The sequence below is a fragment of the Thunnus albacares genome, chromosome 10 (assembly GCF_914725855.1).
Source record: "Thunnus albacares chromosome 10, fThuAlb1.1, whole genome shotgun sequence".
Taxonomy (NCBI): Eukaryota; Metazoa; Chordata; class Actinopteri; order Scombriformes; family Scombridae; genus Thunnus; species Thunnus albacares.
The window spans coordinates 14,327,611-14,355,413 of NC_058115.1; the positions used below are offsets into that span (position 1 = coordinate 14,327,611).

At 41.4% G+C, this 27,803-nt stretch overlaps 1 protein-coding gene across 4 annotated transcripts; it reads right to left on the reverse strand.

The window, feature by feature from the left end:
* Positions 1 to 911: 911 nt before the first annotated feature.
* kdm3b (lysine (K)-specific demethylase 3B) lies at positions 912 to 26,735 on the reverse strand. Of its 4 annotated transcripts, none has more exons than XM_044363072.1 (25): positions 26,205 to 26,735; positions 15,833 to 15,997; positions 15,131 to 15,244; positions 14,794 to 14,899; positions 14,081 to 14,205; positions 13,929 to 13,988; positions 13,088 to 13,789; positions 11,708 to 12,869; positions 11,400 to 11,616; positions 11,037 to 11,251; positions 9,375 to 9,527; positions 9,124 to 9,231; positions 8,856 to 8,983; positions 8,453 to 8,753; positions 8,099 to 8,352; positions 7,103 to 7,375; positions 6,762 to 6,933; positions 6,542 to 6,632; positions 6,231 to 6,361; positions 5,987 to 6,106; positions 5,232 to 5,255; positions 3,378 to 3,517; positions 2,706 to 2,882; positions 2,448 to 2,582; positions 912 to 1,914 (listed from the first exon to the last, which is right to left on the reverse strand). In XM_044363072.1, the coding sequence occupies exons 1-25, from the start codon at positions 26,409 to 26,411 to the stop codon at positions 1,834 to 1,836; spliced, it is 5,361 nt and encodes a 1,786-aa protein (XP_044219007.1). In that variant the 5' UTR covers positions 26,412 to 26,735; the 3' UTR covers positions 912 to 1,833. The 4 variants fall into 4 exon arrangements, with proteins under 4 accessions (XP_044219007.1, XP_044219005.1, XP_044219004.1 ...); XM_044363070.1 differs by having other exon boundaries at positions 8,453 to 8,750; positions 11,708 to 12,905; XM_044363069.1 differs by having other exon boundaries at positions 11,708 to 12,905.
* Between the last annotated feature and the right edge of the window lie 1,068 nt (positions 26,736 to 27,803).

Consider the following 27,803-nt stretch of genomic DNA (forward strand, 5'->3'; position numbering starts at 1 on the left):
GTGCATCCTCCTTGGTTAGGTAGTTTCCCTGCCCCATTTCTGTGATCTACTTACTGATTTAGAGAAGTGAAAGCTAGGCCTCACGAGAGCATCAGTAAAACACAATCTGATTTAGTGCTCTGTTAGCATTGGTAAAAAAGATACAGCTGATTGCAACCAATACAGTACTTCTCTGTCAAGGTACCTAAATAAACTGTTTGCACTATTAAAAGCTGCAAATCGATCAGTGTCTTCCAGTATTTTCTCATCTGAAATGTGCTGTCCCTGACCTGAGAGGCACCTGAATCAGCTCATACTGCTGGAAGATGCACGAAGAACGCCTTTCTATTTGTCAATGTACCTGTTTTATTGTGATTTAAACAATTTAATACTTTTAAAATGCCAATTACAACCGAAAATAAGACCAATTCCAGCACTGGAAAAATGTGAGAATGTAAGAAACTTTATCCGAATGAATTTCTTACCAGACGTCTCTGAAAAAGCAACATTTTAAGACTTCTACAACTGAATTTATGATGAAACACAATATGTGACTGCATCTAACACCACACAGAACCTTAAATTTAGATTCAAGACTGAGTGCTGAAACAATCACTCAACAGATATTTGTCAACTATTTTAATAACAGTCAATTTATCTGTAAAGAATTCCAACTATTTACTGGTTCAAGCTTCTCAAATGTTACAATTGGCTCATTTTCTGTTAAATCTTCGTAAATTGAAACAAGCAATTTGACAACATCACCACAGGCTTTGGGAGCTGAATCAAAAAATAATCAGCAGATCAATCAATAATGAAAATAAGTTAGTCCAGCCCCAATTTGTCCATTTTAACACTTTCCAGGACCCGCAGACACCCTGGTTGTTCATGCTTAGTGATTCTGCAGGTAAAAATAACCATTAAGCAAACAATAGTTTTTGTAAACTTTATTGTGAAAAATCAAACAGACTGCTAAGATCAATATATATATTGATACAATGTTAATGGCCAGTAGTTCTGTTCAGCTGCAAATGTGATTCTTGAACAATGTTGTTGGAAGTCTGCAATTAATTCAGCCCATGGGACAAATATAGGTGACCAAACCCATGACCAAAAGAAAACAAACAAACAAACAAAAAAAACAAAACAAATCTGCCCTCTTTGAAGTCCTCCTGCTCATTACCTTCTGGTTTATAAAAAGAAAAGACTTCTTACTCTAAAAGTGAAATAAGAAAACTAAAAATACAAAACTTTGGTCTGCTTCCCTTCACTGGCTGCTTCGCAAATTCACTCCAGCCACAGAGGGCAGAAGCAATCAGCGGTTTAAAAACTGCAACAGGTTAACCTCGCTCCTATCGAAGAAAAATAATATCAACGTCATCAAAATAGGAAAGTTAGCCTGGTACTCACATTTTGTCAGTCGCTTATATGGTAGCTGAACTTCTGCTCTAAAGGCACGTCAGCTTTTACCTCCCTTACTCTCACATCTTACATATACAATGAGAACAACAGAACAAACACACTGACCTTAAATACAGAGTTAATCAAAAAAAAAAAAAAAAAATTGAAAAACAACTAGACAAGTTTGAGCGTACTGTGTAACAGCGATAAAGGACTTCCTTCATCGAAGCGCCGACTAGCCCCACACCCTTTCTAATCCCTCCCCAAACCAAAATGTGCCCTTTCCCTAAACCCAGACCTTCACTGCCCCCAAAAAAACCTACACTCTATCTTTGTACTCTGCACTTTTCAGATTGTACATGTGTATGTAGGTATGTAATGTATACTGTGTGTGTACATAGAGGAGTGGTCTTGAGAGGCTGGTTGTCTTGGGACAGCGCTAAGTGAGAGAAACTAAGGGCGTGCTAGTTTCGGTTCATGGGCCTTCAGTGTGCCAACAGCGTCCTTCACTGCGTGATAGATGATGTTCTTCACCTGAGGAAAACAGCAGAAAGTGGCTTTTAAAACAGTAACAGACATGGAAACAATCTCCTACTCTAGAAGAAAACACTGAACGCTTCGCTTTTTACAGCAATCACAGCAGTAAAAGTAACAAACATTAGGAACCAGTTGGTGCTTGTGTCAAGTTTGGCCACTTGTTCATATACAGAATGAAGTCATAATAAAAGTAGTCATCATCGGTAGTCCTGCACATTGTTTACTGTCCATTACAACCTTCCCCAACAGAATTATAATTATAATTATTTAATTAATTATATCAAGGTTTCAAGTGCTGTCTGGAAGATATCTGAATTCACCTCAATATAATGGGCAGATAATTAGCAGGCTTTACTGTTTTGAACACAATATAATTTAGTTGTGTTGCTTTCATGTGTGTGTAAATTCATGCTTTTTATTAAACTTCTCCAAGCAACTAACAAGCCTAGTCTGAATTACACACCTCATAGTTACATATTACACTAAACAAAGCGACAATGTAACTACAAGTTCAGTTAAAGTACACCAACCTGTAGCTTGTCTTCGTGGTTTGTATGAGTAGTAGACAGGTGTCTGAACTCCTGAGTCAGTCTGAAACAGTGCCTCACGTGCTCAGGAGACACAAAGTCCTCAGCCACCTTGATACAGCTGTACAGGTTGTGCACCTGAGAGGGGAACAACAGAGAATCAATAAATGAGTGAAGATAAGACAGACATGTATCATAGGACACTCATAAGTGATTAGATGAGAATATATATTTCTCCTCATATACGTTGACATGTCTGACCTGGTGTGGGGCTCCAGCGGGGATAAAGACAGCGTCTCCTAAGAACTGTACAATGGCCCAGCCCTGGACTCCATATTCATCATAGAGCCTGCGGCGGAGCGCCTGGTCCAAGTACCAGCTCTGGTCATGAATGGGATCGTGGTCTGGAGGATTCTCTTGGCCCTGCTCCTCCCCCACCTAAGACAAATAAACAAGACTAAGAGTCTGCAGCCGTACCTGCAGCTAAGCTACTTTGGCCCTGCGGTGCTTTTAAACTAAATGCTAACCTCAGCAGGCTAACGTGCTGTGCCAGATTTCACAACAATCCATTACATAATTGAGATATTTCAATAACAGCCAACAATGTCAACCTGCTGGTAGCACTAGAGGAAAAGTCAGAGGATCATCAAAGTCATTAGAATTGATCCTCTTGTGACCTCTTGAATAAATTTAGCAAATTTCATTGCAATGCATCCAACAGTTGTCAAGATATTTCACACTGAACCAAGAATGTCAACCTCATGGTGGTGCTACAGGGAAACATTTCATGATGATCAATCCAATAGTTGTTGGGATATTTCAGTCTGGATCAAAGTCAGACCGACAGCACCATTCTTAAAGCTAGTACAACCACTGATGTTGCAACTTGAGGGATCAGATGCTATTTAAGACAGATCTCTACTGGCTGCAAACCTTGCGGAGCAGTTCTCTGATCTTCTCAGCATCCTTGGCAGCGTAGATGTGCCAGAGAGCTCCAGGTTTCTCTTTTCCCTCGTACACCCTCCTCTTCGTCATTTCATCCACATCACCCTCCTCAATAGTGGTCATGACCTCTGGAGGATCAAACATAAACACCAACACACACATACAGGACAGCAAAGGGTTATCAGCAGTGTCTCTATGCTGACAGCACTCTACAGTGATGCTTCTTTTTAATGTGGCCTCTGACAACTGTGATTGTTGATGTATCGACATAACTACAACACTACCTTTGTTAATGCTTTCCTTTTTTTTTTTTAGAACTGATAACTGGATGTATCTTGCCTCAGTCTTGGGATATTGTTGGACCGCCAAAATAAATCTGCCTTTCACATCTTTCATAGCATAATTCTTAAGTGACCAAATTAATGTAAATCCATCATTTGTTTGACAAAAATGACACAGAGCTGTAGTTCTCATCTGGTTCATGGCCTTGTAGTGGGTCACAGGTCCATTTCATGTCGACTGTAGGATTGTGTGGCCACTACAAAAAAAAACCCAACAAAAAAAGTTGTTTCTTTTTTTTCGTCTTCTTTTTTTTTTTTTTTTTTTTAAAGTGTACTGATTTGCTGATATCCTTTCATTTTAAAATACTGCTTACAGCTGCATCATGTGGCGATCATGACACACATCCCGAGCAGCAGTCCTGTGTTCATCCAAACAACTGTGATGTAAATCCGTCTAAACAAACTATTAATAGAGACTTGAAAATGCCACGGCAGGACCAATGTTTCTATTGCTAAACTATTAATTTTGAGATAACAGTTTACATTTTAAATGACTGTGGCAGACCAGTTGAGAACCACTGGGGCAGAGAGAAGGACAGACTACACAATCACAATCACATCCTGACAGAGAAGCTAACACTGCTGCCTGATTAACTTGTCATTTTAGTAAAAGTTTATTAGAGATTCAGAGAGTCAAGTGGAAACAAACACATTCAGGAATGATGGGTTTGTTTTGGTGGACATTCGTCTGCAACCAGTGTTTCTGTTCAGTATATAATCACGTGTAAGTACTTAGCTGACATTATAGTGTGTGTATCTGTGTGTGTGTTCTGGCACAGTCATCATCATACCTCATCACTCGCACTTATGACTCCTACAGCCTCAAGGAATGTTACCAGGCTAATACATTGAATGTGTTTTTTTTATGTGTGATATGTGTGTGTGTGTGTGTAAGATCCCCTGGCCCTAAGAAGAAGAGGGACCGTTAAATGAGGACAATATGGCTAAAGTCATACTGTTGGGTTTGTGTCACTGTAATGAGTGAGAGGAAACCTGCCAGGGAATAGGGAAGCCAATTCTAGATGCCCTTCATTCAAACTTTTTTTCCAACAGTGCAAGGACCAGAGCACAACTCATCCGATTAACAGAAAAATTAAAGACATTAAAGAATAAAGGAAAACCTGTACAGTCAGAATATATTTAAACTCCATGTCAATTCATGGAATTCATGTTGCAGCATTAATTGAATTGGTAACAAAGAAAACACATTTTAAACCCAGCCCTGAAATCTACATAAGAGAAGAAAGTGTGGATCTCCAAAGGGCAATAACAGAAAATTCAGTGCAATGTTTTATTCCCTACGTGTTAATAAAGGTTGCATTTACATAAAAATGTAGAAGGGTGTATAAACATGCCACGGTAGAAACTGTCAGATGGGTCACAGTGCTCTGGCCCCTACTGCACAGATAGTAACAGAGGGGTAGGGTGGAGGAGTGAAGAAGGGGAGTTAGTCAAGAAGAAGGGCATGCTACTTAAGTGATACAATTGAAAGTCTACAGACCTTTGCGTCCAGAGATATCTGCCTCTGTGAATGAGAAATGTTGCCACAATGAAAATGGCTCAATTAATGTGGCTCAATTAATGAAGTAGTGCTACAAGTTAGGGATGTCAACGGTTAACCATTAATCAGTTAACCACAGAGAATACTTTTGACCGGTTACACATGTCACTCTATAGGTTAATTTGCATACACAATACGCTAACGGCTAGCTGCTAGCTAGCAGTCTGAGGTAAAAAAAAAAAAAAAAAGTGAAACGCTAAACAAAGCTTGGAGTGGGACCATTTCCTCCAGAAAGGCAACAAAGTCAAATGTAAATTTTGTGATGCTACTCTTCGCCTTCCAGGGGGGTTTGATGCGTGCCAGTCCGAGGCCATCACCCAGTTGGATGCCGAATGATTGAGACTGATATGCTGCCAATCAGTGTGGTAGAGGGACTGAAAGAGCTAGTTTGGTACCTTGAGCCCGAGTATGTTATGCCATCGAGAGCTACTGTGACGACACACATTGAAAAACACTTTGAGGAGAAGAAGGATGAACTAAAAGTCAAGCTAGCTCTGACCACCGACTGCTGGACAGCTCTTACAAATGAAAGCTACATCACAACTTTTTGTAAAAATTAACCGGTTAGTTACTGGTTAATGAGTGTCGGTCTATCAAAAGCAAAATTAACCGAAACTGACATCCCTACTACAAGTATAAAGAGAGAGACGGAAAAAAAACAGAGAGAAAGTGTGTGTGTGTGCACATCCACTGACCTTGCTCCTGGTCTCCATCTCCTTGAGGTATGCCTACATAGACCATGACATTGACAGCATCAGACACATCGAGATGGAGGTTAGTGGTGCCCACCTTCCTGTCTTCAGACGAAGTCAAGCCTGAGGGAAGGAAAGACAATGAGACCGTGAGAGATAGGACAGAGATGAGGACAAAAGAGGACAAATATGTGGTGAAGTGACTGAGAATTAAAACTCTCTGTCAAACTCAACCATTACTTCTCACCATAGGCATTGTACATCTTGGGTCCTAGGTCAGGACGCACAAAAAAGTTGGGCAGACGGGCAGCAAGGTTTAGGCGGCCATCTCTTTTTGTGTACTCGGGCAACGGGAGGTTATCCATCAAATCATCAAACCTGGGACAGGCATTAGAGAATGTATGAAAATAAGTGATATGACACTTTCACAAATATGACAATATTGTTTTGGATCTTAAATAATGATAATAATAATAATAATGAAATGATTGGTTCACAAATATTTTTTTGCATTCCCAAAAAAAAAATTAGCATGTTGCTTGGTGTTGAGTTTCTCACCGTGTGGGCATCATGTCCCTGAAGTCTTCTCCAGGAGGCCAATCCTTTAATTTCAACACCATTGGCTGACCCTCACTATCTTGCAGTCGCTCTGCATTTACAGAAAAACACATCAGCTACCATTGGAACAACATCAGTGGGGAATAAGTGTTGAAGTGAACACAGAAACAATCCAAAGAACAAATAAGCATAATCTAGCAATAACTGTTTGAGCACTCACTTGAGATGACCTGGAAGCCGTCCCAGAAGTCTCGCACCTTCACATCAGAGATGATGGCACAATTTCTACAGTTGACCAGGTCTACATCCTGGTCTCCAAACTCCTGACTGAAGGCCTCAGGCCGCCACAAGTTAGATTTCAGGCGTTTATGTATCCCTGACACCAATACAGGCTGGACACAAAGGAGAAGAGATTAGAGACATGACAGAGCAATGGAAGCAAAAGTATTTACAAATTACAACCCAATTTTCATCGACAGTCGTCTTTCTTTTTCTGCTTTATTACATCATGTTTCTGTGAAAAATGCCTCTGAAGTACTGATTATTTATTGTGGTTCTTACTTGTCCCTGCTTCCAACACTCTCTGAAGATCTTCCAGTTGTTGCTGTTGCTGGGATCCTGTAGGCAAAGGAGTCGTCCGTCACAGAGCCAGGAGTGTGAGGTATGTGGTTCCAAAACACTTAGGCCCATTACTCCGTCTTTGCGGCCCCCCAAAACACCAAGCTCTCCCCCCTCAGAGGTTCCAGTCCGTCTGCCTTCTGCCTTCTTGGTCTCTACAACTGAGGCGATGATGTGATCCAGGAAGTTTGGAAGGCTGCTCTTCAGCTTGTCACTCTGACAGACAAAAGGGGAATTTAGGGTTACCAAACGATGTATGTATTTGTACTTACAGGTGAATAATTTTAAGTAAAAAATACTTTTTGTGAGTAATATTTTTTTTTAGTTGTTCCTCCCTTCGCATTTTCAAAGTAAACGTTCTGGTCCGTTACCAAACCTGTAGTAATACAACTGTTCAAGGCATGAAGCTATGCTGCAGTTATTCCTCACCTTAATTTTCTTACCATTTAAATTATTCTTATTGACAGTGTTTTCAGTTGGGATACACTGACTGGTTCATATGCATTATTTGATTAATTATTTGAATATGAAAAACTGAGATAAATATGAGACTTTAACACTGAACAAATCACAGAATTTTGCCTCTGTAATTATCACTATTTCCTGTGATATTTGTCTATGGTACAATATATCCTATTTGTCTATAGAGTTGTAGGAGAGATGTATCTGACACTTTGTATTTCTTTTTTTGCTGAAATACACAAAAACATAATTAAGTGTTGAGAGTTATAAAATACTTTCCACATTCAAACAGACATCAGTCTGATTTGAATTGACACTAGGTTTTTCAGTTTTATGCAACCAGTGTCATACAATATATTTTTTGGGCGAATTGAACTCCATAGCCTAAGGCTAGCTCAGAAACTGATCTTGCTGATGGCCTTTTTAGTAGATGTACACTTCATAAAACTACATTGAACAAAGACGTTTTATACATACGCCTGCTGAGGTAAAGACGGAAGGGAATGGTACCCCACTCTCTCCAGGGCCCTGGGGAAGCTTGCCCGGTCCAGAGTTGAGCAGGTCCCGGAGACTGGACCCCTCAGGTTTGGACTGGGCCATGCTGGAGCCCAGTAAAAGGCTGTTAAATAGCTTAGGGCTGGAAGCAGAAGGCTTTGACAGGGCACCGAGTGAGTCCAGGCCAAAAGGAGGCCGACTGTCTCGACTCATCATGGAGCGCAGTGAACCAGATTCTGGAAGAAGATGGTGATATAATTTCAAATTCAATATTGATTCTGACTTTTTTTATGCACTCAGATTACACAGACTCAGCATTTCTTCTGTCCTACTTACCCTTGGTGTCATCCTTGGCTTTCTGTGTGGCCAAGTCTGCCAGCCAGTGCAGAGCGGAGCTGTTGCCCTCTCCTGATGAGCGTGACTCCTTGACAGAGGACTGGGTGAGGTTACAAGGGGAAGATGTACCACTGGTGGAGTTACTAGTACTGCCCACAATTTCCCCGCCCCCACTGTCTGACGCTGCTGCTGTTTGTGTAGTTTCTGTTTTGATCGCTGATGTTTCTCCTTCTGATTTTGGAGTGTTGCCGATACCAGAAGCTGCAGGTCCGAGGCCGCTACCACTGCTTGTTGTAGACTGCTGAGACAAGCACAACTAGATATTAGAGCCTTAAAGTCAAAAACACCTTTAACATGTGTCAAAATGCAGAACTAAGAAAGAGATGAAGTAGCACCACAGTACCTGTGAAATACCATTGGGGGCACTAGGGCGCACTAGAGGCTTGGTGTGTCGACTGGCACAGGGACAATTGGCCTTAATACCCCACTTGCCTCTTGCTGAGTGCACCATATCACCTATGTTGTAAAGAGCTAAAACAGAAAGGCAATGAAATCAATCATCACAATTCTTACTGTACCAAAACAAGACCATATGTAATACTTGTGATGCTTGTGAGGTGGGGATTTAGAGATTTACAATTCAATCATAATGTACAAGTCATGAGTGTTACCTGTCCCAGGTATGATCTGTGTAGGCATGAGGTTCTGTGGCTCATGAGGTTGACCTTTGGCACACTTCAACCAAGAGAAAACCTCATCCTCTGGACCTTCATCTACATCTGAAGGAAAGAATATATTGACCCATGAGTTTCCAACACACTCACCCTCAAAAGATTCAAATACCTAGAAAAGTTTAGATAACGTGCAATAAAATTTAAGTTCACAATTCTCCAGTTCTTGAAATGTCACAGTGAGGACTTACCCTCCCTTGGCCTGTTCCTGCGAAGTCGATAGCAGTCCAGACACACTCCAAAGCCACACTTGCGACACACCCAGTGGATGTTGAACAGGGTAGTCTCACACACGTCACACATCTCCCTAACACCTCGTACAGCACGTTTCCACGCCACTTTCTCTGAAGGACAGGCCAAAACGTAACAGGGTTATATACAGGATAGACACTTCTGACAGGTAGTGTTGAGACTGTTGGGCCTCAAACCACGAGGTCACACAGAGAAGGCCTACATGTAACCTGTGAGGCCTGACCACGAGGTGCTTTTTGCTTTGTTTCCCCCGAGAGAAAGGAATAGCGCCAAAATGCTGCTTACAAACAATGGGAGTCCATTGCAAACTCCATTTCCAAGGATGCTTTCCGATTTTCACACCTCAGCAGGGAACAATCAACATACAGTCTCTCATTGGCGGAGACGCTCCTGCACAGCAGAGCATCCTGATGATGCAGCCATGACATCACCGCCCCTTTAAAAACTGAACTCGCCCTGAAAAACACGCCTTACTCATGTCACTGAGCTAGGGGTAACTTCTGTTCCTCTGTGAGTCAGCTTGACTTAAGGGGGTACCCCACGCACGTGTTTTCCCCTCATCGAAGACTCCCCTCGCTGGACGAGACGAGACTTCGCCTGTGTTCACCCGAACACATTCCTGGAACCAACAGAGACCGTTGCTCAAATTCCCTCGGGACGGAAGAAACGGAGTTTCTTCAGGAAGACGTGGAACTTGGTCAGATAACGTCACATAATGTCGGACAAAGCTTTGCTTTGTCTTTCCTTATCCGCCATCAGACACGTGTGTTCTTCACGGAATTGGGTGAGTGCAAGATGCCGACCACCAGGCTGTGCCATCTTGTTTCTGTCTAACCAAGACACCGCAGTACTTCTGCCATTTGGTTCTTGCGTGACGTGACTTCCTCCCATAGTCACGTCCGCGTCGCAGACCGACGACATCATCACGTCAGGCCAAGTCGCCATCTTGGCGCACACACACACACACACACACGCATTCCCCTGCATGTGTCCAACCCTGTACATAGCTGTTTGTGTTTTGTTTGGTAGAATTACATTTTAGAATAGTTGTTTATTGAATGAAGCATCTGTTAACTTTGTTAATCTTGCTAAGTTTAATAAACACTGTTATATCTTTAAAGAAAAGTTCTTTTGTCATTATTGTGTGTAACATATTGTTAAAAGTGACTGATTGAAGGAGTCAGAGCTCAAATTCATCCCTCTTTGTTCACCCGTGAATGTTGATATCTCTCAGATATTAACATTCTAGGTGAACTCCTTTTAGGAGACTACCTTGTTTGGTTATTGGTCCCGGTTTCCAGGTGGTTCCCCGTATTTGTTAATTCATATTAATAATTCTATTAATTGTTATAATTAGTTAATTATCTTTGATAATTGATAATTATTGCAAATAATCAACTGTGTTCCTCACAGATCCAACAGTTGGTGCCCGAATTATTGATTAAGGTTAACAATATCTTGATTTCATAATTCACAATTATCTATGATAATTGTAAATTATTGCTAATAACCAAACGCACTCCTGCCCGTCCCAACAAGACAAAATCTATCACAAAACAATACATGTGAAGATGAAATGAGTGAGATCTCTAAATACTCACGGTGAGGTTCCACCATCATCATGGCCTCCTTCTCAGACATGACCAACTGACAGAACTGGTCTCCCACATTGGCCAGGATGTACTTGGATGTATCCAGATCAAGACCCTCCTGGACAGCTGGTGCAGGTAGCCACAGACCCATGGCCATTGAATCGCTCTGCTGGGGGCTCAGGAAGCCTTCCACACGCAATACACCTTTACGAGTAAAAGCCAACCTGGTCACAAGCAAAAAAAGGTTAATTCAGTGACAAGTAATTGTTAAGAATCATAGCTGTCTCTATTCTGATAACTTTCCTTGATGACGCTCAAACATACAATCCCAGATACTGTTGCAACCAAGTGCACAGGAATATAATCGCTTACCTTCTGAAGTGGAAGAAGCGACAGGCCACATTTGGGTCATCGTCATCATCGCTGTCTTCGTCTGTATTGCGATATTTACGGTAACGCTCCAGACGGCACTCACGACACTTGTGCAAGTGAGGGGCCACATTGATGCAGGAGCCATCCTGGAGGAAGGACTCACCAGACTGTTTCAGACGACGCACCTTACTCTGATCTTTTAGTACAGACTGGCCCACTGGAAGAGATAACTTGTGTTAATTCCATTGCTTAGTTTGTTTATGTCACCACAAATGCTTCTGACATTATTAACAGTGGACGAGACTTACCTTTGAAAGGCTTGTTACGCGGACGGCTCTTAGCAGCCCCTTGGACTTTAGTTTTCTGCAGCAAGGCCCCATCCTTGGCAGGGTGTGGTGGTCCTCCTGGAACTTGGCCTTTCTCCAGACCTTCCTCATTCTCGCTCAGGTCTGACAAGTCACTGTTACTGCTAGAGTCTGAGTCCCGTTTGGATGATTGGCCTCTTTCTTCCAAGGTAAACTTCTGAGTCTGGCTCTGGTCAAAGGACACAGGTACCTCATCCATTCCATCAGGGCCAGCGCCTCCAAACATAGAGGAGCCTGAGGTGGATGTAGGCATCTCCCCAACCTCCTGCTCCTCCTTTGTCACAGTCCCTTCAGTATGTGACCTCTGAGATGAGGCTGGTGCTGGAGAGGAGGAAGAGCTAGGTGAAGCAGCTGCTGCGATTGCTGGGAAAGGAGAGGACAGAATCCCCTTCGGCGGCTCTGCCATAGTGAATAGGTTTGGCTTGCTGTCTGAGGCAGAACCAAGGGCCTGTGGCTCGGTCCCAGAGAGGCCAGCAAAAGATGTGTGGGAAGCTTTGTCCCCATATGCCAGAAATGGATTAGCAGGCTCTTTGGAGGCCTGCAGAAAAAGGTTCTGGTGGCTATCTGAAGTGTTAAAGCCAGATTGCAGCCCTAAGCCTCCTGCAGACGTTCCATTATTACTGCTCTTCTTAGAAGTACTTTGGGCTCCAGACGTTGCTGCCAGACCACCAATACTTAGACCAGAGCCTCTTCCTCCTGCAGAGCCACCCATGCCCTGGAAGGCTGATGACGACTTGTTGAGCACACCATTTCCCGTTGGATGGGCCTCAGGCACTTTTGGCTGCTCAGGCTTTTTCAGCCCTTCAGCGGGGGTTGCAGACTTGAAAAGGCTTGGGGGCTCTTTACTCAGGCTCTCAGACACTGTGGTGAAGTAATTAGTGTCCTTGGACTGGGTCTGACCAGCAGCAAGGGTTGGGATGGAGCCAGAATTCTGGGTCATGCACTGGAAAAACAAGTTTTGGTCTTGCTGGGATTGGGGCTCACTCTTTGCGCCACCAAAGCCGAAGCCAAAGGGCCTTGGAGTGTCCTGGGGGGTTGTAGTAGTGGTAGGAGCTCCATTGGTCTGAGAGGTAACATCTCCAAATACAGGAGCAGTGGGCACAGCCTGGGGCAAACGAAAACCAGATGCAGTCTTAGAGCCCTAAGAAACAAGACAATGTGCATGCAGCAGTTAGACTGTGAGTGATGATGATGAAGATCAGGTAGTCTGCTTGCGTTCAGTGCAATAAGTAAAATTATATTGATAACAGGAATAGAACTGTGATGGCCTGCAAAGGCATTATATATTGGTATTGTCTGTACTGATCATATTGATAATCTTACCTCAGTCTGGCTTCCCCAGGTAGGAGCCTTAGGACTAAAACCCACAGAAGCAGAAAGTGCCACACTAGGGCCACTGTCATGTGAAGACCAAGAAATGGTGACAGGCCCCGGGGAAACAAGAGCAGCTGTTTTGGAGTAAGCCGACTGGGAGGCCTCTTCTCTGTCTGGCTGGGGGGATGGGGAGACCTTGGGGGCTGGAGCTCCGGGGACCAGGCTTGGCATCTGGCCTAGTGAGGGAAAAGATGTGGTGGAGAAGGGAGAGGGGGCTGGTTTGAGGGGAGGAGGGGTAGGGGTATGAGTAACGGCAGTGGTGGAGTCCGCTGCCCCTTGTGTGGGGATTGAGCGACCGTTTTCTTTGACGTGGACAGGATAACGAGGAGTAGTATTTGATTGGTCCATCTGGAGTGAGGAATTGGTGTTGGGGGATGACACTCTGCCCTGAGGAAAGGTTCCTTCTGAAGAGCTTCCATTTTTGGTTGTGCTGCTGACTCTTTCGCCAGAGTCTCCACCCCACATCACTGTCCCGTCCACTGGCGTTTTGTTCGTATCGCCACAGTTTTGTCCATCAGCCCCCAAGTCTCCTGCTCCTTTAAAACGTTTCAAGTTCATGTCATCCTCACCTTCGGAGGCAGTCCTACGTCTGCGACCACTATCACCCTTCATCGTTTCACTGTCCTTCCTTCGCCGCCCATTCTTACCAAGCTAAAAAATGTTAGAAAGTACTTCTATTAATACGTTTTTTTTTTAAATCAATCTGAAGTTGAAAACATTACAACCATTCTAACTTAATATACAGCACAGTCTACCAAATCTATGTAGATTTATAATAAGACAACTTTACCTCCTCCTCTGCCAGCATGACATGTATCACACGAGGATCAACCATCTGATTTTCTTCACCCTACAGCAAAAAAAGGTGTTATTTAAGAGGCATCCTTTGACACCATGAGCAGAATACAGAATATATTTAGGCAAAACATAAGCCTTATTTACCTTGTCCATGGTAATATCCATTATGTGCGAGATAGGGTCGTGCTGTGAAACCAGTCCTGAGGCCCAGCACTCCTCAAACTCTGGCTGGTACACACGAACCCTGCGTCCTTGAATAGTGTATGAACCTAAGTGCAGGAACAGCCAGAAAACCAAGAGTTATGTTCTGGCACATTTAAAGGAAAAACAGGGAATGCAGAATGGCTGGTACAGTAGATCGTATCTAAATTAGGGAAAATTGATTTTGTCTGAAGCATGAAAGAAACACCACCAATAGCTAAGCAGCATTACAGAGAGACTTGGCAGCAACTTGCTTTCTGTTTATTTAAATTTCTTGCTCAATGTTTTTATTGAATTTGCATTCATAGTCTATAATACAAATATGGATATTTTGCTTTTTTCTTGTTTGAAATTACTTCACTAAAACATCATCTTTATCTGAAGCTTCTGTCTGCATTTTTTCTAATCTTAAGCAAAAGGTCAATGATGCCACAACTTTTACATACTCACATCTGTCTTGTGTGATTAAATATTCCATTTATATGATTTAAAAGTTGTAAAATTATATTCTGCATGTGAATTCATGGGTGAAAGTCTGGTAAATATAGACCAGCTGCAAATAAGGACACAGAAGACTAAACATGAGGGAAACACCAGATAGCACATGGAGGTAATAAAGGAAAACAAATGAAAATCTGGAGAAAGTTAGGTCTTACCCTTCCTGAAGATCTCCTGCAGTTCAAAGTCACTACGCCAGCTGGAGATGGCAGCCTGCAGGGTGGGCTGCTCCAGCAGCAAAGGATTTCTTATGTCTTTATCAACCTGCAAAAGGACACAAAACACACTGTCCTGAGATAGTGCCAATACAGCTACAACGGAGGAATAACATTGTCACTGAATTAACAATTACTGTCAAGAAAAGGAAAAAAGCAAACCAGCAAAACATTGATAATATCCTAAACAATTTGTCCAACATTTATTTTCTGTCCATCATTTTAGCCCTTAACAACACTTCTAAACAATTAACATACTTTGTAAAACTAGCTTACACACCTCAAATCTCTGGACTGATTTGTTATCAGGCAGGAACTCAAAATTTTTGTTTCCAAAATATTCCACTGGAACCAATGATCCTAAACCCACTCTGTCCACTAGGGAGCGGAAGGCCTGAGGAAAAAAAGAGTATAGCATGTAATTCTTTGACATATGGACAAGAACATTCAGGTCAACAGCAAAAGATTTTTAATCTAAAAAAGGATGTAGATAACTGGATTTTTAAAATGTAATCTAAACCATCTAGGCTACTTTCCTCAATTTACTGTGTTTCAACTCAAAACACTCACATGCACAAATTAATAAACTTCAGGCATAAGCACAAACAAAATTAAAACAAGAATTTAAGCAATAGGATGAGCTGGCATCGAGTGAGCCTGGGCAGTGAAAGGCGTCTGTAGCCCATATCAGGGTCAAATGACACTTTCCCTCTTCTTTTTTTAAAGTGGGGAGACACCAGAGCGAGGATAAAGTGCAGATTTTAATTTCAAATAAATTTCAGTGACCTGGAAATATATATGTATTTAGATGAGATTTGAGAATTTTTCATGAAGTGTAAAAGTTGCCCCCAACTTGCCCCAACAGTAGAAGCTTCATGCATGGGGGGGTACACAAATTTAGCTCTTTTCCTGTGTGTCCTTCTGACTTGTATGCATGACTCGGACGTTCAAGCTTACACCCATTGTCCAACTGAGTACTCACCAGACCAGGCCAGGCTGTGGTTGATGCTGGGGCTCCAGTAGTCCCAGTACTATCACTCCGGTTGGCCCAAACGATGGAGTCTTCCACCAAGACAGCTTTCACCCCCTCGTCATACACTTGCACCCAAGAACACCGTTGTGAAGCGTTCTCAAACTCCACAAATACCTGCAGTTGGAAGAACAGAGAGAAAGAGAACATAAGCTAAGGACTCTCGATGGACAGTTTTTTAAAAGTATCAAAATCGATGCAGCAGAACCAGACATATTGTCTTTTTTTTACTCCACCACTGACAGTTTGGTCAGAGATGTGTTATGCTAGTAACTGCTATTGTAACCTCAAGCTGTTGCCTCAAGCAGAGATGAGGAGCAGGCTACAGAGGTCCAGCAACCTCACTTCTTTCTACCTGCACAACCCCAGTTTTATTTTTATTTTCAAACTTGTAGTCATCAGCGCCACTGACTCAAGCAACATCATTTGGGGGACATTATCAGACTTAATGCAGTTCCCTCTGGTGCCACAAATGATTTTGTACAACTTCTTTCACATGTGCTGCTGTGACTTGTAAAACAGATTTGCATAAAATTGGCAAGTTCCTTTTTATGTGATTTTCAGTGACCTTTTCATAAAATCTGAAGTTCAAGCAACTAGTAAATCAAATTCATTAAAAGCACAGTAAAAGAATAAATATGAGCACGTTAAAATCTTCTAAAGGTAACATGAAGAGAAAAAAAAAAGAATTACTGCAATGTGACTGGCAACCTACTATCTGCCAGTCCTGACAGGGACACAGATCTTTTTCAGTGACCAAAAGCACATTAGATAATATCTCAAAATGTGGTCAACTAGCAAAGGAATGCGTTCATATACTCTTACTCCCTAACTAAACTACTTTAGGTTTATTTAGACTAGTGCAGTGCCCGTTCAAAACGTGCCTGTTTAGAATGATTGCTTATTATTTCTCGAGAACCGCATATATATGTAGCAATTGGCAATCATATCAATTAAAACTGTATGGACTAGTGGTGCAACGGATCGTAGTTGATCCGTAATCCGTGGTTCGGCACTCATGTGAACCGCAGATTAATTGCAAAATTTAATGTGTCAATTACGACAACGTAAACAAACTGCTGTAAGTACAATTCATGGACAGACAGCGTGTCACTAACAGCGATTTTGAAGAGCAACGACCAAACCAGCGTTTAATGGCTCCGCAGTGACATCTGCAGGTATATTTACCCACTGTTTAATGTGCTGTAGCTAAGCAGCTAATTAGCTACGTAGCTGCTAACTGATGTTAGCGGTGCAGTTTTCTTTGGTGGATGTTTGTTTGGCGGCTCGTTCAACAAGCTAAACTGCAGGACAAGACATGTGTTCATGTTTGTAAGTTATCAAGTTTTGATGATGTGGACAGAGGCTTGTTTCATTCACTACGATGTTTATAAGAGGAAGGTATCAGGCATCATATTGCAATTTAATGTAATTTAACAATTAAGCACTGAATATTTTATATATTTTAAGATTTTATTTAACATTGGACATCTTGAATGTTTTTTTTTCATGTTTTCATTTAAGACCATGGGCAAAAGTTTCTTGCTGCAAGTGTTTTACAGAATATATGGAAAACAAAGTCGTCGTCATCCCCCCCTTTTTTTTTGCTGATTCGAAAAATGATCCGATCCGAACCGTGAGTTTTGTGATACGTTGCAAATTAAATGGTTTTAATCAAGGCAGAAACTTCACCCGTGAGACTAAACTGAGGTTGAACAATAAAAGCAGCTACGGCCTTCCATTAGTTGATTCTGCTGCCAAGCAAACGTGTCTGCACTCTTATTGGCTAGTTTTGCTGCCTCCACCCGTTTTCCGTCTGTGTGCGCTCGTTCTTTCCTGTCGGGCAGTTTAATTGAGTAGGGCGCCTGCCTTTGTCCTGCTGGCAAGTCAGAGCCCAGAAGCTCTGCCCCGCTGTAGTGTGACAGTGTTTATATCAAACAGCCCTCGCTACACTCAGACATGGAGCTGAGCAGTTCACTGTTTGCTTGTTTATTCAAAGTTTACTAATATTAAACGTGTTGCGTGTCCGAATTGCACCAAAAGAGTGTCTTTCTCCACAGTAAATCACCTGTTGAGTGTTTGATGATCATTTATTCGTGCTTTAGAACGTAACAGCCATGAAACAATCAGAAAATAACGTATTTCTGTCATTCATAGGCTTTCTCTCTCTCAGAGAAAGCTTTCCAACGCTGTCTCTCTGGCGCTCGCTCCCTCTCTCTCTCTTTTTAAAATGAGTCGGGAAATGTAATACAAAGCCTAACTTTTAACGTTATCAAAGGAAGACAGATGTTGTCCCCTCGACTCTCTCATGGCAGGGTTGTACAGCTCTGATCATGCAGTCGCAGAGCCAATAAGCTCCGCTGCTGCAGAGTGGAGCAGCTCGCTGATCGCTTGTTTATTCCAAGTTTTTTAATTTTGAACGTGTTGAGTGACCAAATTGTACCAAATTCGAGACTGTACTCCCTTGTGTCCCCAGCAATACACCGGCCAAGTGTGAAGTAGATCAAATGAACTGTTCTCGAGATATGTGAAGAACAAACACACATACGTACAGACAGACCGACAGACAGCGATTCTTTACTTTGTATAGAGAAAATAGCACAAAAGGAAAATGTCTATGACAGTATGGCAGAATCTGTCTGCATCTAAACTTGAATGTGATACTTGTACAATATGATCATACACCACAGACACTCAGATGTGAGATTCTCCCTGAAATGGTAGAGCTGGTTGGGTCGCACATTGGATTTTGCAAAGAACAGGGATGTGACTGACTCATAATTCCTCTGACTAGATCACAGGAGGAGTGGCTGTCAATCATTATTTATACTGTATCTAGGTACTTTTTAACAAAGAAAGTTGATTATTACTTTGCTTCAAATGGTCTCGTTACAAACAAGTTAAAAATTCAACCTTAATATAAAACACAACATATAAAGACAATCTAAAAGCATATTAAATGCTATTTATTTAACATGCACGTTGTATATTCTGTAGTAAAAGCAGGGCACAAAATTAGCACCAGCCACCAACCCAATACTGGTAAAATATGCAAGTGGCTGGTAGATTTGCTTCTCTCACCAGCCAAAAAAATAATGGTAATCTATTGAGTGGCTGCTAAAATGTGAACATTCACTAATCATTTGGCCGGTGGACAAGAAAGTTAATTTTGCAGTCTGAGTAAAAGTATAAAATAAAGAAAATAAGACACTGAACCACTTTGCGCCTGTAACCTTAATTGATTTCAAGAAAATTGCTTACAATTGTTATTTGAATATGAAGAACATGATATATTCCCACTTGGGTTGCTAGAATCAGTCAGGAGTGGATCGACATCAGTCATTGTTCATTACAAATGTCTCAAATGGATGTCCCTTTTTTGCACATTACTATTTATCTGGGTTCAGTTCGATGACTGCAACAGCCCCTTTCTTATCAATTCCCTGCTTCACACTCACAGATAATGACACCTGGGAGATGCTGAGCACAACCAGAGACTTATCTGTTTGCTACTGCAAAGTCCCATGAGAGCAGTTTGGGGGCTAAGAGTTTTTGCTCGAGGGTTTCTCAACTAAGCTTAATGAGAGATGGGCGAGCGACACTGTAGCAACTGAAACTGCAACAGAGTTGAGGAGACAACCAAAATAGATCCTGAAAGAATATTCTGTGATTACAGTAACCCTGTTCCTTATTGCAAAATATTTTGGTTGTGCATCCTCTTTTTGTATCAAAATAACCTAAGATGAACTGATTCACACTTTATGATCAAACTACAACTACACAAGGTCACTATTCTCATACTCTGTGTGTGAGATTCATACCATTAATTTATCACACATACTGAAGACACCATGATATCTCTTATTTGTAGGGCTGTAGTCTGCTGGTCGACTGGTCGATTAGTTGGTCGATATGCTCTCGTCCGACTAAATTCTCATTGGTCGAATAATCTCTGTGTTATTTTCATAAGGAGAAAAGTGCTACATCAACAGCTTTACAGGAGTAATCCATTATTTCCTGCGGCGGGAGGGACAGACTAACAAATTACCTGTGAAAACAGGGGTGTATTCAAAACACCCCCGTCATTTTCAAAACTTTGAACTCGCCCAACCTAATGGAGACTGCTGGATCTAACTGTACTCAACGTTTATTGACCGTACTGAACGTTTACTGAATCTGTGTTTCTCCATAATGATAACAACGAGAACCCCTGCCAGGCCAAAAATTTTTTTTTAATATTTGATATCCGAATGAATGGAAATCAACAGCGTTTGGGAGTCTCTGTGCAGTTGTGCAGCTGTTCCGGTACGGGAGTCAACCTCTGTCGTTGCCTGGGAAACTATTGGTGGCGTGGCTCTGTTAAGGAGTATGTTTGCGTAGCGAGTGGGAAAGAACGAGGGGCAGAGAAGTAACGGTGGATGCGAGCGGGGCAGAGGAAAAGGTTAGTAGTAAGTTAATAAATGCTAAAAAGTCACGTCTGTTGTTTCCCCAAATGCTGGAAAGGTAAAAGGGGGTTAGCTCCAAAGTTAGCAACAATGGGTTAGCCTAACTTGAAGACACAAAACAGAGAAATACAGAACAGAGAAATGTGTGGCTGCTGAGTTTACTGTGCACTCTATCCCGTTACATACCCCCCCCCCGCCCGCAACTAATTGATTAGTTGAAGATTAGGTACAATTTTAGTCGACCAAGATTTTCTTTGGTTGACTACAGCCCTACTTATTTGTCACAACTGTAAAGCTGACAGTGGAAGTTTATTATTTGTGGACACAAGTGAAGAAAAACAACACATACAGCTCCATGTTTGGCTACATCTGTTTTATTTGACAGAGTAAGATATGAGAAACAAACTGAAGTGTTATCAGTTGGCCACATTAAAACTCAGAGTGGGAAGTTCATTGAATGCTACTAATGGTTCAGCATCAGCCTACAGTGCAATCTAGCCAGCAGATATCTGCATCAGGATTCATTTGCTGAGGTTGTGATAAATCTATCTCAGAGACTTCTGCCTCCACCCCAATAGAGTGGTAGTGAATGGATTTATGTTTATGGTGCTCACAGCATTGAAAATTTACATTAAAAATCACTTTCCAGAGACAATGCCTCCATTATTTTAGATAATACACAAACGTTGTAAACCCTGGGCAAATGCAACCATAAATATTTGCATGGTTAGTACACTCACAATACCAGACATCAGAGGTCTCTGATGATTTCTAAACATACAGCAGTGCTTGACTACTAACAACTAACTAACCACTAACAAACCTACACCCCTTACATTTTGTCAAAGAAACACCTCTAAACTCTTTCATTGTTTCCACCAGTTTTAACAACGAAACCTGGGAGATTGTCCAGTTTCTATGAGCAAAGCGTGTAGAGACTGACCTGTGAGTCTGCCTGGCTAGATACCACTATAGGTAAATGAAGAAATACAGTATGTTGTGTTTTTTGGGTCAATCGACCCATTAAGCAAAGACCACCTGATGCATCAAGTGTAAGTTGTCTCCACCTTGTTAAATGGTTGATGGACTGTGAGAACACTAGGGACTAGGGGTTTAAAGGTTTGTGTATTTGTCCTGAACCGTTTGATACAGGTTCAGGATGTTCAGTTCGGTACGCGACTTTCCTCAGTTCAGTATGCTCCCTGACACAAACAATAATCCACTAACTTCAATGTGCGGAATAATATTTCTATCGCTTAAATTCCACCTGTAACGTTTTGGTAGTGCACCACTTAGCTGTAGCATTCGGGTAGCAATCTCATGGTTGTATGCTCACTGGCTTAACCAAGTTACCCTGGTTACCCATGCTCATGTAGTGTCACTGCCATCATTATGATTAAAATATGCTCCGTTATCCCCATAATCAAACAATATCACGTCTCACTGCCCCCCTCTCCTCTCTGTGATGGTCAGCTTTGAGTGAAGCCGTTCAGAACGACTATAAACACATTTGACTTCAGACGTGGTCAGACAAATTGTCAGTTCTGAGTGACAATAAATGAGCATAACACAACAGTCAGCAGGTGTCCTGACTCCTTGCAGAATCAGAAAAGTTATTTTCCTTTTTCCACTGCAGCACAACTAATCATGGCCAATAAGCCTTTGTTGGATGTTTATATTTTTCAAAATAAAAGGACCTAAACATTATTTTCTACCTTTCTTTTTTTCCTCCTGTACCAAAATCATACTGAACAGTGACCCCAAATCCAAGGTAGATACTGAACCGTGAATTTTGTGTATTGTTACACCCGTACTAGGCACATCCATGGAAAAAAAGTCTAAGACTTTATCATTCAATCCCTGACAACTGTAGCGACACTGTAGCAACTGAAACTGCAAAAGAGTTGAGGAGACAATCAAAATAGATCCTGAAAGAATATTCTGTGATTACAGTAACCCTGTTCCTTATTGCAAAATATTTTGGTTATGCATCCTCTTTCTGTATCAAAATAACCTAAGATGAACTGATTCACACTTTATGATCAAACTACAACTACACAAGGTCACTATTCTCATACTCTGTGTGTGAGATTCATACCACTAATTTATCACACATACTGAAGACACCATGACATCTCTTATTTGTAGGGCTGTAGTCTGCTGGTCGACTGGTCAATTAGTTGGTCGATATGCTCTCGTCCGTCTAAATTCTCATTGGTCGAATAATCTCTGTGTTATTTTCATAAGGAGAAAAGTGCTACATCAATAGCTTTCCACGCGGGAGGGACAGACTAACAAATTACCTGTGAAAACAGGGGTGTATTCAAAACACCCCCGTCGTTTTCAAAACTTTCAAAACTTTTCAAATCCGAGGTAGATACTGAACCGTGAATTTTGTGTATTGTTACACCCCTACTAGGGACATCCATGGAAAAAAAGTCTAAGACTTTATCATTCAATCCCTGACAAAGTCTGATATGTTGTATTTCATGTTAGTCGGTCATAAACCTAAAAAAAATTCTATCTCTAGTCTAAACAAATCACACAGACAATCACCGCATGCCTCTGACGGAGCAGTGATTGTCTTGGATTACTGTAAAGAGTTAGAAAAAGAGTTACTGATCTGATTATATTTCACACTCCAGCATTCACTAGGAAAAGGGGTGACACCTGAGTCGTGAATTAAAATGTGGATCTTTCAGGCACAATACTGAACAGTGAGTCAATAGAAGAAACATGTTGAACTCAAGCAGGTTTCACTGCACTTCTCCTGTAGACGTTTAGACAACTCAAGAGACCAACAACAATACACCAGATGCATACAGCAGTCAAGCACAGCAGCGTAAGAAAAATATAATGTTTATGTAGTCATGTCTGCATTAAATGACACTGGCGTCTCGCTGCTTCCGTAAACAGATCAGTTCAGAAATTACCAATATTATACTTAAATGACTTGAAGTACTATAAGGTGGTTATATAGCCTCAAATCTATAGTTGGGAAATGAAGACAAAATCAAACTGTACTTCCACATTCACAAATGTGAAGCAAGATTTTGTCACAGCATTCTACGGTACAAAATTTAATGATAGGCTTGTGGACCTAAAAAAAAAAGAACCACAATATCAACTAAATTTTATCAACTGGCTCCCAAACAGAGTATGTGAGCAGTTCAGAAAGGGAGCAGAACTGTGCTATTTTGCCTTGAGCATGAATCGATTTTTGAAAAGCCAGTGTCTGTGTTCTCTTTGAGCCAAGATGAAGCTTCTTTCTCTTAGCAAGGTGAGTTCAGGTATAGCCTGCAGTGAATTTATGTCTTGCTTGGAGCATTTTTCAATCTGCATGTTTTGGACACAACCGGCCAATAGATGGGCTCCTCAACAAACGTGATGTTTGTCATGTTGTCATATTGTCAGACTGAACTAGGACTGATATCAGTCCTGTGTGTAAAACCACAGACCTCTCATTCATTTGAATGGGGGCAGTCTGGCGGCGTAGCGGGGATGTAAACAGAGAGGGCTCTGGCAGAAGAACACAGAGTCGTCTGGCTAAAAAGTTGTATCTGGCTCAACTTACAAGCACATGTATTACTGGTAGATTACTTTATAAAATCATCATCGAATTTTTACTGTTTACCTCACAATTGTTATGACCAAATAGTTGACACCATGAGAACTTTCCAGAGTTGTAAAACCGTTGTGCAGGGTTTTGGAGTATGATAAGCTTTTAAACGCCTTAATGGGACACTCAAACTGCACTTCCAGGATTTTACTTCGTTGTCTACCTGAAGCAACACACTTCCACCCCAGCAGCCCCCTGCAGTGTTTTAAGGCAGGACTGTTTTCAGTATGAATGCCTGCTTACCAGGAACTCCAATTTTTTCCTTATTTTCCTCCAGACCTTTCATTTCTGCCCCTAATTCTGTACAATCAAGAGAGGTAAAACATAGAACTGTCTTTTTTTCTCAGCACAAAAATTGGAATGACCCCTTATGACCTTATGACATATAGAGAAAAATCATGACATGTGTTTCCTACTCACTGAGAAGATGCGCCTAAATGTCCTTGTTAGTTTGTCACAGTAAGAAAAGGATTTGTGAGTAGGAGACAACTTGTTGGAACAACTAATGTGCTTTCTTTGGCTCCATCCCTGTGTATTAAAGACCTTAATCCTGAGAACAGAGTAGCAGTGTGACAGTGCTGTGAGGAAGACCGTTGACACACAGGGAAACAAAACTTCATTGATTAACCTGTAATGGTTCAAAAATTCAATCCCCAGCCACATTAATCAGTTCTGATGAATGTACACCTCAGGAGAGACCCAGTCATGTTCTTCAAAAGACTACAATGTGCACATAATTCAGAAGAAACAATCACACATTTAAATGGTTATGTTTTAGCCTATTTATTTCCTACAAAGAAAAAGACTTCACTTCTTTGTCAACACAAAAGAACCTAAGATAATTTTCCCCCGAAAAACAAAACTGTATTTTACTGAATTTTAAGTCCTCATCCACTCAAAAATATGTTTTCTTGTCTTCTTGTTCCTACAGTTGAATGTTTGAGCTTCGCAGTGCAGAATAATGTATGTGCAGAGTTTGACACTTGAAGCTGTTTTCACATTCATCTGAAAGTGGAAAGTTTCTCTGAGCTCACTGAAAATCTGATTTAAAGGGGTGGACCTATGAGCAGGATTTGTGACATCACAACTATTTCTGAAGCCAATCCTGGTCCAATATTCAACTTACACAAGTGTGATGTGGAAACTTGAAGCCTCCAGTGCACTAACACTGAGACTGGACATTACAGTCCAGCAGATAAACTTTTTAAAATAAAAAAATATTTGAATATTCGTAGTTTCTGGATTTTTTATTGAGGGAGAAGGACTAGATATCATTTTAAAGATTTTAACACAAATTATTCACACAAAGTATTAAAGTTGAGTATTTTATATACATCTTAAAAGAGGTCTGGGGGGGATCTTTAAACATAGCCCTAGTTATTATTCCTTTTATCCTCATTCTTTATTATTTTCACCTATGTAATCTTTATTTAATTAAACTAAGATAATGAGTAATCACTGTTTTATTACCTGTTACACCATGACATTTTATAAAGTAACACACAAATCATGTGTAAATGTTAATTTAAATATGTATTTACTAAACTTTGCAATTGCTTACTATTCTAACAGCTTGCACTGTAACTATGAGGTATTTGGATGTATGTAGGTCACCTGCCTCCACCCCAAATTATTACAAATCTCACTCAACTGTCTGTGCAATCCAGCAGCCCTGCACAATGTAGACTAAACACAGCTTTGAAATGAGGAGTTGCCCTCATTCAAGTGGTTATTAGATTACCAACTTGTTCATCAGTCTGTGCATTTAACAACCTGGATGCCACAGTACGGTGGCAGGAATTCCTGCTTCACCCTCATCTGAACTTGTGAGGCCTTTAAACTAGACTATCGTTAGCAGGTAAATGACAAGCTAACGCTGTTGTGACACTGCTGCTTTACCAGTGATTTATTACAATATCGTGGACGTTTAGTTAACGCTGGCGCATCTGTGCTATGCAAGTGATTGCTACGAGGTAATAATTAATGTTACGGGAGGTGAATGTCATTCGTTAAAAAGATAGAAAGCGAACAAAGCAAAGGCCAGAAAATCCCCGGCCTCGAGTTTAGCTTCGCCTCACTGCCTCCGAGCTAAAATACGTACAAGCTAACGTTTAACTGCCAATAAATGCACAAACAGCAACGGTTAAAACTGAGCGCAGAGGAGCTGGAAATCATAGTTAATCGCTGGGACACGTTTTAAAGCTGAATTTGTTTGGTTTTTAGTTACGCAGCGCGGCAGCATTAGTATGTAAACACTGACCGTCAGCCCTGCAGCAGTGGTTGTTGTTGTCGCCTCTCCTCCGCTAACCTCCGGAGCGGCCAGGCCGATGACGCTGACTGCTCGCACCGTCCCCCGGAGCCAGTCCCGGGCCCAGGCAGCCTGCTCCGGCTCGGGTCCATTAGCGGACCTGTCGTCGTCGAGGAGCAAAAGCAGACGCTTCCCTATCAATTCAAGAGAGTCCCCCATGGTTTGCTCGCAAGCTAGCTGCCTTTTCAGTGAGCCACCATGAACAGTGTAACTTCTTCGCTCGGGATTGAGAACTCAACAATGCGAGAAGACGCGCAGGAAAAATAGCTGCTGCGACTTTGTATATCACGTTAAAGCGCAAGAGAGCTCGTTTCAAGCGGTGCACCGGAGGGGGAGGGCACGCAGCGGCTGACCGAGGCACGCCAGGAATTCACGGGAGTCGAGATGTTATTGTCCTCGCTGCTGAAGCGACTATCCTACTATGTCCGCCATTGAGCCCTGCAACAATCAAACGCACTCCTCGTAGACAGGCAGCACTGCGGAGACAGAGCGAAAGTCTGCGGCAACAGCGGCCTCTAGTGGCCGGTGTTACAACACATTTGGTGACCCATCAGATTCTGTGACCTGCAGTGATTAAAGTAGTACTCACATCCTTTACTTAAGGGGAAAGTATCTGATATATTAAATAAATTTGACAAAGTACATCATTAATACTGATGAGTTAATGCACAAGCAGAATTTTAATCAGATAGCCCGATTTTCTGCAACATTAGTAATTTTACTTTAGTACTTTAAGTAAATTTAGCTGGTTATACTTTTATTTAAGTATCATTTTAATGGAGGGTTTATACTTGTAATTAAGTATTTTTATATTGTGGTATTGATATTTTTACTTAAGTAAAGGATCTGAGTACTTCCAACGCTGCAGGTCACAGAATCTGATGGGTCACCAAATACTCTGTAACACCGGCCTGTGGCTGTAGGATGCTTCGTCTGTCAGGATTTCCTGCGGTGTTTTGGGCCACCTCGCCTCTGCTAACATAAATAAAAACATCCTCTTACTAAATGAAAAGATGACTTGTATTTCACACTGCAAATATGTAATGACTTTTAGCTATTTAATCTATAATGTATTAACTAAACTGATACTAAGATTACGTTAATTTATAACCTCTGCTAAAGTAGTGCCTGGGGGAAACCTTGTCTTTTTATTTCAGACCATTAAAATTCTCTAAATCTTACCAAGTCAATTGTAGGTTTTACTTTACAAACACAAAAACAATGTCACATCAATCTGACCTAGGGCTACACAGTCTATCATGAAAACCCTTTATCTCTTTATTATTTTATTTTACTTTGTTTTATTTTAGGAATAGACACATGAGGCTATTTTTTCAGTCTAAACTAAGTAGCCTCAACTTTCTCAGGCTGCAACTAACAATTATTTTCATTAATGATTAATCTGTCAGTTATTTTCTCCGTCAGTCATTTGGTCTGTAAAATTCCAAAGAATGGTGAAAAATGTCAATCACTGGTTCACAAAGCTTGAGATGCAAGCTAAAATGTTTTGTTTAGTTCCAACCAACACTGACAACCCGAAGATGTTCAGTT

Bases quoted from the DNA above. Each gene is read 5' to 3' on its own strand.
- kdm3b (XM_044363069.1), bottom strand. From the start codon at position 26,411: ATGGGGGACTCTCTTGAATTGATAGGGAAGCGTCTGCTTTTGCTCCTC. The intron at 9,232-9,374 runs GTAAGTCCTCAC...TCTTTCCTTCAG, and splicing joins CAGGAACAGGCCAAGGGAGG to ATGTAGATGAAGGTCCAGAG. The intron at 8,353-8,452 runs GTAAGTAGGACA...ATCTTCTTCCAG, and splicing joins AGCCAAGGATGACACCAAGG to AATCTGGTTCACTGCGCTCC.